The 11,732-nt window shown below is 41.2% G+C and overlaps 1 protein-coding gene across 1 annotated transcript; it reads right to left on the bottom strand.

Annotated features, from left to right (window-relative positions):
* Positions 705–11,387, bottom strand: LOC107607387 (leucine-rich repeat extensin-like protein 3; the record flags this gene model as incomplete). Its single annotated transcript, XM_016309350.1, has 4 exons — positions 11,314–11,387; positions 4,555–4,856; positions 3,474–3,511; positions 705–719 (listed from the first exon to the last, which is right to left on the bottom strand). Coding segments are annotated over exons 1-4 (429 nt in total), but the record flags the coding sequence as incomplete, so codon positions are not given.

Genomic DNA, 11,732 nt, shown 5'->3' on the forward strand with positions numbered 1-11,732 from the left:
CCGATCGCGTGGATGCCAATTTCTTAAAAAACAACGTTTTGTGCTTTCCTACCATTTTTGTATGTTTCCTTTCCATCCTTTAAGTCATTCCTGCCTTAGAAGATCTGAAACTACTCAATACACTAATCACGGCATCGAATGGAAATAAAGGGTAATTAAAATAATTATTTTTAAGCATAGGAAACATGTTTTTCCATACATCACATAATAAGGAAGGGAAAGTAAAACCATGCAATTAATATGAATAAGTGGGGGAAGGATTGAATAAATCACTCAATTTGAGCACAAAATATATTATAAAATATGGGTTTATTAACCTCCCCACACTTAAACAATAGCATGTCCTCATGCTAAATCCAAGAATAATGTTAGGTTAAAGTGGTGGAATGTCATGCAATGCAATCTAATCTAAATGCAACTACCTAAATGAATCATGCAATTCTAAATTTTTATTCACTTGTATTTAAAGCTTACATGTAGTTCAATTAATTTACATTCTCAAGGAAATATATATATAGCCAAGCCTTAGATAGTGATAAAGTTCCTTTACAATTGAGATGGGAGAGAAAAATATTTTATAAACCTGCAAGACAATTTATAATTTAAGCAGAGATATATGTTAATGAGCTATTGAACCCTCACTGGATTTTGTGTTTACTCTCTAGTAACTCAGTGTTTATTGGGTTAAACACTCTATTCTTCTTTTTTATTCTTACTTTCTATAACTTTGTTCTTCATCTAACCAATCAACAATTATAGAATATAGACATACCAAAGTCATGAGGTCTTTAATTAAGGTTGTAATGGGGCCAAGGTAAAGGTAAGGGTATATGTATAAGGCTAAGTGAGCTAATTAAGCGAATCCTTGATTAGTCTAAGATCTCACCTAACATACATACTTTGTAAAGCAGAGCTTCTTTACCTATTTTCCCATATTTTTCCCACTTTTGATACATGCTCATATTTTAATTTTTTATCTTATCCCATGTGCATTGCTTTATTTTGCATGTGGGGAATTCTTTTGTATCCCCTTTATTTAGATACTGAAAAATAAATATTTTTCTCTCTTTTTTTTTTAATGCACATGGTAATTCAATTATTTTGATTTCACATGAGCACGCTTCCCAAAAATTTTATTTTGAATTATTTTATTCTTTTCAACTTTCTACCCTTTGTTTTTATCATCCATGTTCCCAATAGGCTTCCCACACTTAAACAATTACACATTTTTTATCTTAAGCTAACCAAGGATTCAACTTGGGATTTTTATTTTATTTTTCTGCTTAAGGCTAGTAATGTGGCTTATAGAATAAGAGGGGACTTAAAGGCTCAAGGGGGTTAACAAGGGTGATGTAAAAGTTAGGCTAATTTGGGATAAGTGAGCTAAAATTAAACAATGGCCTCAATCACTCTCTTGGTATGTATTTCTATTCTATAATCGGACATATAGATTAAAACAAAGTAAAGAGCACCAGAATAAATAAGAAGGGCGGAACACACAGGAATAAAATTTATAGTTTGAATGTAACCATACAATTAAGCTCAAAACTCACAGGCTGTGTATTCTCTAGCTCAAAAATCATTTATCAATTATGTATGTCATGCAAGTAAAATTAAAAGTTCCCATTATTCTCAATGTAAAACTTAAGGTGGCTTTAAAGTTCTAGTGTTTTTCCTTGATGAAATGTTGTTAACTAACTAACATATAATGCTATATACACAAGGTGTGTGGATTGTTTCTATTATGTTCAAGTTCCTAGTTTACTTCCTTTTTATATTTTCAATATAAACTAAGCTATCTTATGCTAAAAAGGGTAAACTATACTAATTAATCCACAATTTCTATAACTAATAAGTTAGAATTGTAACTAAACTAAATGGCTAAAATATGAACTAAAGTGCAAAATGCAGAAAATAGAGTATAAATATATGAAAATAGCAATGTATAAGTATTGGGAAAATAAAAATAAAAATAAAGAGAAAAATACAAAAAATAGCAAAATAAAATGAAAGAGTCTGTAGTGGTTCACCAGAAAAAATACGCCAGAGATGGCGACCTCCCCACACTTAAAATGAAACATCGTCCCTGATGCTCACTCAAGCAGGGTGTGAAGGGGTGTCATCACTGGAAGGGTGGGTAGCTGGACTCTCTGTGGTGGTGGTCTGAGGATCTGCCTATTGCAGAGGAGGTGCTGACTGGATAGGGATCTCGGGGTCTACAGCCTGAATCTGAGGCGGGGCCTCCTGATGTGATGCGGCCTGCTCTGTGCCTGCCGGCGCAGCCTCGCTCTGTGGATGGGTCTTTGCCTCGTGATCATCTGCCTCCTCCTCAGATGCCTCGGATGGTGTGTCAGGCTCGGAGGGGATGTCGCCAGATCGTATCATCAACTTCAGGTGCTCATAGCATCGCTTGTTGCGACGCTCCATCTGGTCAAGCTGCCGAAACAGGCAGTGCACTAGGTGATAAACTGGCTCTGAGGCAGGTAGAGGTGCAGTGGTGGTGACAGGGGTAGCTGGGGCAGCTGTGGAAGAAGAAGGGCCGGCAGATGGTGTGGCTATCTCAGTAGTAGTAGTGAGGAATAGAGGTCTGTAGCCCAAAGCCAGAAAGTTCCTGCTGTGAGGGATAATCTTCTTGCATTCTACAGCAGGTGGCTTTTCATCAGCATCCTCCCAAGGCACGTCAGCTTGATGGCCTAGCTGTGTAATCAGATATGGAAAGGGAAGAGTGCCTCGGACGTGGACCCTGGCCATGTGGTACCGGATAAAGCGTGGCAGGTACAGGTCCTTACCCTCCATTACACACCATAGGTGGGTGATCATAGCGGCAGGTATCTCTGTCTCATGGGTACTTGGCATGACAAAATTGCTCAGGATCTGGTGCCATAGCCGAGCCTCATCATTTAAGTAAATCTGCCTGATTCCCTTTGGCATGGTGGTGTTCTGACCCATGATCCATGGAACGGTCGTGTCAAGGGCTATCCTGGCCTTGACTGCATCCCAATCAAACTTCATGAAGCGCATATCTTCCTCAGTTTTTTCATAACCATCCAGCTGATCAGATTTAGGCAGAAGCTTCAGAACATCCTCTATGGCCTCTTTAGTGACCAGAATCTGCTTCCCTCTTAGGTTCACTGCATCTAGGGAAGTCTTGAAGTAATTGCAGTAGAATTCCCTTACCCAAGATGCATTGACCTCAGTCAAGTTTCTTTCGAGAAAGAACCAGCCTCTTTGTTTGATTTGCTCAAAGGTGTATTGCTGGAGTTCTTTTGGGATTTTCAAAGTCCTCTCCAAGTACAGGTTCCTGGAGGTTGCAAACACCGGATACTTCAGCTCACAGTATCGGTTTGCAAACTTTGCTGGATCAGTAGCAGGGAGTAGCTGGTCGGCCTTCTCCTGTGGGGTAAAGTTTTTCTCCCGCCAGGAGTCATCGTGCATGATATCCATGATGGACATAGAGGATTCTCCTCTCTTACGTTTGCCAGTTGTAGCCTTTGCTTTTCCTTTTCTTTGGCTGGCAGACATCCTGAAAAATAGAAAACCAGGATATAATAAAAACAGGGAAAGCAAATAGGCAAATAATCAAAAGAAACACAAAGTGGCAAAGGAGCAATAGGATAATGAAAATGATTTAAGTAAATGTGCATTAAGGATTGTATAGGAGTTAAAAGTCCAAAAAGAAGAATTCACAATCCAAAATGTAATGGAAGTCATGTTAATTATGAAAATTAACATTATGCCTTGGTTAGAAGGTTAAAAGAAAGTGAAAAAAAAAACAGAAGAGATGTTGTGAAAGGTTAGGTTGGTTAGAATTGAAAAAGAGTTTAGGAAGTTAAAACTAGGGAGTTAGTAAAAAGTGGTTTAAGGAAAGTGGCATAATGATCATATTCTAAGTAACAGGCATTCACAATGAGAAGATATAGGTAACTCATATTCAAACAAGGAAATTAGGTTGATGATGATTCAGATAGATATAGAAATAGCAAAAATTGGAATCTAATCATCAAAAATGTAGATTATGAACCAGGAAATCAAAGAGAATAGGAAAGCTTGCCCTGGCATTCATTAATTGTTCTGGTAAAAGCAGAGTAAAGCAGAGTTTAAATAGCCAAAACCAAAACATGAATGAAAGTCAAAAACAGTTTATAAAAATTTGGGCAGCATTCCGGCTAAAATTGGATTGTCCCGGAAAATAAACATCAATCAGAATAGTTCATATGAATTAAAAATACAGCTGTAATTACATATAGGGAATATGAACATGAAAAAGCAGTGTAAAGAGCAGCATGAAACAGTAAATTTCAGCATATGAACAATACGAACATCACAGCAACAGCAGAATTGCGAATTGATAAAGCAAGAAACACGAACAACGCAATTAAACAGGCCTAAATCCACTAACCACATCCTAGGCTACCTAACAACCTAAAATCCACTACAACATGCATATCTAACTAGCCTAAATATGAACATAAATAGAAAAATATGAATTAACTACGGATGGTTAATGGTTAGGCGTTCGTCGGAACCTGGTAGGCGAATTAAGGAGAGTGGGGCAGAGAGGTGGCTGAGAGATGGTGGCGGTGGCGTCTGGTGCGGCGGAGGAGGGTGGCGGAGGCGGTGGCTGCTGTTCGGGGGCAGGGGCTTCGGGAAGGGTAATGGGGGTAGGGGGAAAGGGTGGGTGGCGGATGGGGACGCGGCGGTGACGGCGGCGCGGTGGGGTGGTGATCGCGGAGGGGGGCAGTGGCGGTGGAGGGAGGAGGAAGAAGGAAGAAGAAGAAAGAAGGGGAAGGAGGAAGGGGGTGGCGTGGCGGCGGGGTCTGGGTGGTCGGCGGGATGGCGGCGGTTGGTGATGGTGGCTGGGTGGTGGTTGGGTGGTTGGAGAAGAAGAGAGGAAGGAGAAGGGGTTGGGGGCGCGAATGGTAGGGTTCGCATAACTGGGGAGGATTTATAAATTTGAATCCACGCGATCGCGTGGGGAACGCAGTCGCGTTGTTGGGCTGAAATGGTGGTTGACGCGATCGCGTGGGACACGCGGTCGCATGGAATGGATCGAGGAGTGAATGACGCGATCGCCTGAGGCATGCGATCGCGTCGCTGGAAATTGTGCTAAACGCACAATTCCAGCATCGTTTCAGCGCAACTCTCAGTCTCCTATTGGGGTGTTGTTCAATCCATGCGACGCGATCGCGTCACTCACGCGGTCACGTGGGATTGGTTGTGTGTAAGTGACGTGATCGCATGGGGCACGCGATCGCGTGGGCGTCTTGTATGATTTCCATATCACGCGGCCGCACGATTCCAGCCTAACTTTCTGGACGTTGGATTTTTACGCCGATTTCCATATCACGCGGCCGCATGGATGACGCGGTCGCGTGGGTAGTGTTTTTCGCAATATGACGCGATCGCATGGATGATGCGGTCGCGTCGCGCAACCCTTTTTTTTATACAGTATGCAGAATGCAATGATTAATATGAATGCGATGCAAAATTCCAGGTTCAATATTATAAAATAAAATAAAACTTGAAAACAAACAAAACGAAATAAAAATTGAAAAATGAACGATCATACCATGGTGGGTTGTCTCCCACCTAGCACTTTTAGTTAAAGTCCTTAAGTTGGACATTGGAAGGGCTTCCTGTTATGGTAGCTTATGTTTAAATTCATCCAAAAATTTCTACCAATGCTTGGAATGCCAATAGCCTCCGGGGTCCCAAACTAGGCATGTTTAGAAAGTAGATTCTCACCATGGTGACCAAACATTTTTCGAGATCCATTCGATTGAATATGATACCAATCCGTGCACTTCAAGTTGAAGCGTGGAAACTTATTGAACCTTGTGCACCAGCTCTGAGTACGAGCCATTTTTCTTTTACTCTTAAAGCCGCAGAGAGCTCTAAGCTGGCCATCTGTTTCAAGCAAACCATATTCAAGTGGAAAAACACAGTTAAAGGTTAAGAAAAAGGATAAGAAAGCTTGCCCTGGCATTCATGAATTGGTTTGGTAAAAGCAGAGTGAAGTAGAATTTAAAAGTGCTAAAACCAAAACATGAATGAAAGCAGAACAGTTTTACAGAAAATTGGACAGCATTCAGGCTAAAATTGGATTGTCCCAGAAAATAAACAGCAGTCATAAGCGTTTATATGAGTTAAAAATATAGCTGCAGTTACATATAAGGAATATGAACATGGAAAAGTAGTGTAAAGAGCAGCATGAAACAGGAAATTACAGCATATGAACAATACTAACAGTAACAGCAGAATTGCAAAAAGTAGAAAACAAGAAACACAAACAGCGCAATTAATCAGGCCTAAATCCACTAACCACATCCTAGGCTATCTAACAACCTAAAATCCACTACAACATGCTTCTCTAACTAGCCTAATGATGAACAAAATCAGAAAAAATATGGAGTTAACTACGAATGATAGAAGGGTGGCGTTAAGCGGAACCTAGAAAGTGCAGGAAAGAAAAGTGGGGTAGAGAGGTGGCTGGGGGATGGTGGTGGCGGCAGGTACTATTCGAAAGCAGGGGCTTCGGGAAGGGTAATGGGGGTAGGGGAAAGGGAAGGAAGGGAAGGGGGCGTGGGTGGCGGATGGGGACGCGGCGGTGACGGCGGCGCGGTGGGGTGGTGATCGCGGAGGGGGGCAGTGGCGGTGGAGGGAGGAAGGAGAAGGAAGAAGAAGAAAGAAGGGGAAGGAGGAAGGGGGGTGGCGTGGCGACGGGGTCTGGGTGGTCGGCAGGGTGGCGGCGGTCGGTGATGGTGGCTGGGTGGTGGTTGGGTGGTTGGAGAAGAAGAGAGGAAGGAGAAGGGTTTGGGGGCGCGAATGGTAGGGTTCGCGTGACTGGGGGGTTTATGAAATTTGAATCCACGTGATCGCGTGGGGCATGCGTTCGTGTGGTTGGGCTGAAATGGTGGTTGACGCGATCGCGTGGGACACGCGATCGCATGGAATGGATTAGGGAGCAAATGACGCGATCGCCTGGGGCATGCGATCGCGTTGCTGGAAATTGTGCTAAACGCACGATTCCAGCATCATTTCAGCGCAACTCTCTGTCTCCTTTTGGGTTGTTATGTAATCCATGCGACGCGATCGCGTCGCTCACGCTGTCGCGTGGGATTGACGTTGTGCAAGGGACGCGATCGCGTCAGGAACGCGACTGCGTGGGCGTTTTGTACAAAACGCACAATGGCCGCACGATTCCAGCCTAACTTTCTGGTCATTGGATGTTTATGCCAATCTCCAGATCACGCGGCCGCGTGAAAGACGCAGATGCGTAGAGAGTGTTTTCGCAACTTGACGCGATCGCATGAATGATGCGGTCGCGTCGCACACCCTTTTTTTTGTGCAAAATGCAGAATGCAGTGCTAATATGAATGTTATGCATGATTCCAGGTTCAATGAAATAAAATAAAATAAAACTCAAAAATAAATAAAACGAAATAAAATTAAAACTGAAAAAGGAATGATCATACCATGGTGGGTTGTCTCCCACCTAGCACTTTTAGTTAAAGTCCTTAAGTTGGACATTGGATGAGCTTCCTGTTATGGTGGCTTGTGCTTGAACTCATCCAGGAATCTCCACCAATGCTTGGAATGCCAATAGCCTCCGGGTTCCCAAACTAGGCATGTAAAGCTTCTGAGCAGCTTCAAATAGATTCTCAGGCTCCCGGGGTGACGAATGTCAGAATAGATTCTAGGATCCCAAACTTGGCTTTTAAATCCGCCTTCGTCTTGATCTATATTTTTCCATCCGGGCGGTTTAGAAATTAGATTCTCACCAAGATAACCAAACATTTTCCGAGATCCATTTGATAGATCATGATGCCAATCCGCACACTTCGAGTTGAAGCGTGGAACCTTATGGAACTTTGTGCACCAGCTCTGAGCATGAGCCATTTCCCTTTTACTCTTAAAGCCGCAGAGAGCTCTAAGCTGGCCATCTATTTCAAGCAAACCATATTCAAGTGGAAAAATAAAGCTAAAGGTTAAGGATTGTACCCACTTGAAGCTTGTATTGGGTGGTAATGGCCTTGGGATAGGTGTTTCTAGTGGTTCTGTGAGCTCTACTCCCTTGTGCTCTTCTGTGAATTTCTCCACTTCCATGCAGACTTCTTCAAATGCATCCATGTCCTGATCAAAGCCTTCTATGTCTTCCTCGTCACTTAAGTCATAAACAGGAGGTTGAGAGAAATCTACCTCTGCGTCATCTTCGTATTCACTTAGGGAAGATTCTTCGATCTCAGGGAATTCACTTGCGGATGCAAGTTCATTACTAGGAGAACTTGACTTGTGACTATCATCATCAAGAAAATTTGCTTCTTGGATTATTCCATCTATTTCTTCATAAGAGACTTGCTTTGGGGGTTGTACACTATCCTCTTTAGCATCAATTATAACGGCCTCGACAGAATTCTCCACAACTCTGGGTTCCCATGGAAGTTCAACAATATTAGAACCAAACGCAAAGCGAGAGGGGTAAGAATTCATAGTGACTAACAAAAATAAAAGGAAAAAATAAAAACAAATAGACGAGTAAAAGAAAAATATTTATAATAACCAATAATAAGGCACACAGTTGCAGTTCCCCGGCAACGGCGCCATTTTGACATTAGGATTTTTGCCAGTAAAGAATTTTGTAAAAATAGTCGCATTGTAGATATAGTTTCTAAACCAACAGAAATCCCTTCGTACAAACGTTTTGGTTGTCACAAGTAAAAAACCCCTAAAAAAATTGATAACCGAAGTATTCAAACCTCGGGTCGTCTTCTCAAGGAACTGCAAGGAAGTATGTTCTTATTATTGGTTATGAAGATTGTAAATTGGGGTTTTGAAGATGAGGAACAAGTAATTTAAATTGTAATTAAAGTAAGTAAAAGACTGTAATTTAAATTAATAACTGTAAAACACACTTTTGGCAAGGTATGAGGAATTAGAAGTCCTATCCTAGTTATCCTTATCAATGATGATGAAAATTGAATCTTAATTCCACTTAGTTAACCTTTGCTAGAGCAAGGGAAAGTCAAGTGACTGATTAGTTAGATCCTCAAATCCTAGTTAATCCCTAGGGGAAGATTGGGATTATTGAAGCTCAATTCAATTAGCAAAGATAACGATTATCAATCATGTTGAGTTTGATAACTCCTGAGTTACTAATTTCTTAACCAAGACCAAAAGGGGGAAAGTAAATCTATTGGAATAAAAATATCTTCATATTGGGGATAAAAGTAACATAAATAAAAGAAAGCAATTGTAAACTGAAATACCCCAAATAACATTAATTCAAAGAGTAATCTGTAACATGGAAGAATTAATAAATAAAATTGAGAAAATAAGAAAAAGGAATATTGAACCTGGTAAAGAGATAATCCTGAAAGCGAATAAAATCCTAATTCTAAATCCTAATCCTAAAGAGAGAGGAGAGAACCTCTCTCAAAACTAAATCTAAATCATGGAAAACTAACTAATTGGAGACTCTCCACTGAATGGATGCATTCTCCCACTTCATAACCTCTGGTTTATGCCTTCCGGACTTGGATTTGGGCCAAAAAGGGCTTCAGAAATCGCTGGGAGCGTTTTCTGTAATTTTTGGTACGTGGCCTCTGTCACGCGTCTGCGTGGGTCACGCGGTCGTGTCATTTGGAGTTTTTCTTATCACGCGGTCGCGTCAGTCATGCGGCCGCATCATGTGCGTTCTGCTTGTGGCGCGCGATCGCGTCAGTCACGCGGTCGCGTCGCTGTTGATTCGCGCTGGCATGCGACCGCGTCGCCCATGCGATCGCGTGGATGCCAGTTTCTTCAAAAACTCCGTTTTGTGCTTTCCTTCCATTTTTGTATGTTTCCTTTCCATCCTTTAAGTCATTCCTGCCTTAGAAGATCTGAAACTACTCAACACACTAATCATGGCATCGAATGGAAATAAAGGGTAATTAAAATAATTATTTTTAAGAATAGGAAACATATTTTTCACATACATAACATAATAAGGAAAGGGAAAGTAAAACCATGCAATTAATATGAATAAGTGGGTGAAGGATTGAATAAATCACTCAATTTGAGTACAAAATATATCATAAAATACGGGTTTATTAGGAAGACTTGGGATATTTGGTGAATAAAAAGGTAGCCTTGTATTTTTATTGTAAATATTGGGAATTGGGTACATGCTCATGTGTAATGAATGTAAAACCTTATGCATTGATGTTCTTGTATATAGAAAGAAAAAAAATGAGAAATCAAAAAGGAAAAGAAAAAAAAATTTTAGAAAAAGAAAGAAACAAAGAAAGAAATAAAAAAGGGGACAAAATGCCTCAAAGTAAAGCTCAATAAGGATCAATGCATAAGTGTTGTGAAATGAAAAGTAAATGCATGAGTATGTTAAAAAAGTGAAGAATGGGTAGTTAGGTTAGCTTTTGAATTGTATAGGATGTCATAGGTTAGGTGGGAAGTTTAAGCTTATCAAATATTCAAATTTCAAGCTCACTTGACCAAATATGCACCCTTACCTTGACCCTAGCCCCATTACAACCTAAAGAAAAGACCCCATGATACTTGTATGCATGCATGGAATATATGTTGATTGTTAGAAGAAAAACAAATCATGGAAAAGCATGAAGTAGGGAAGGATTGAGTGATCAACCCTATACACCGAGCGAATAGAGCGCAAACACTTCCGGTAAGGGGTTCGAAGCTCAATTCCTTGTTCCCGGCTCTCGCGAGCGTTCTTCATACAAGTTATGCATACTTTACTCTGATGACTAGAATTGGTAGAGTTCATACATTGCCATCATTCTGCTCTATGTGCACATACATATGTGTCTTCTAGAAAGATTGAATTACTCTTGGCCAAGTAGATAGTAGCATGTACCCTAGTTGCATTCATGTAGGTAGATCGCATCACATGAGTCCTACACCCTTGTAGTCCTTTGATCTTTTGCTTTCTCATAGCATGAGGACATGCTATACTTTAAGTGTGGGGAGGTTGATAAACCCCGTTTTTAGGGTTTATCATGCATAGAATCCAAGGGTTTTATCAATGATCTTCCACACTTATTCATAAAACTACATGATTTCGTGTCTCTTTCCCATTTTTACCTCATAGATGAAAACATGCTTCTTTTGCATCAAAATTGAGATATTGTAATCCTCCTCTATTACCATTAGATGCCTTGATCCGTTTGTTAAGTGATTTCAGAAGTTATAGAGCAAAAACGGCCAAGGGGAATGGAGGAAGCATGCATGAATAGAAGGAGCTTGAAATAAATCAAAGAATTGAAGTTTGGACATGTGCGCGCACGTGCACCGTGCGCGTACGTGTGGATGCGCTCATCCAAAGCCACCGCAGTGGAGCCGAGCGAGGAGCCGACACACTTATATGGCTTGGCCATATCCCTTATGACGCTCCCGTGCAACGTACGCCTGCGCGCAGATCGCAAAAGAGCCCAAGGACGCGTACGCATGCAGTGCGTGTACGCGCCGATATGCGCACATGATTTTTTTAAATAAAACACGTGCCCAGCGATTTCAAGGGGTTTCTAGGCCCTGTTTTGGAGCAGATTTTGGAGGGAAAAGCTTAAGAAGACCAAGGCTTAGGGGTGTTGGGGAGAGAGTCATAATTCTAGATATTTTTTAGGAAGTTAGTTACATTTTGTTTTTAGAGAGAGAAACTCCAACTTCTCTCTAGGTTTTCATCCTCCATTGCAAGTTTCCTTTGAATTCTTGGTGAGATCCAT

The sequence above is a fragment of the Arachis ipaensis genome, chromosome B07 (genome assembly GCF_000816755.2).
Source record: "Arachis ipaensis cultivar K30076 chromosome B07, Araip1.1, whole genome shotgun sequence".
Lineage (NCBI taxonomy): Eukaryota > Viridiplantae > Streptophyta > Magnoliopsida > Fabales > Fabaceae > Arachis > Arachis ipaensis.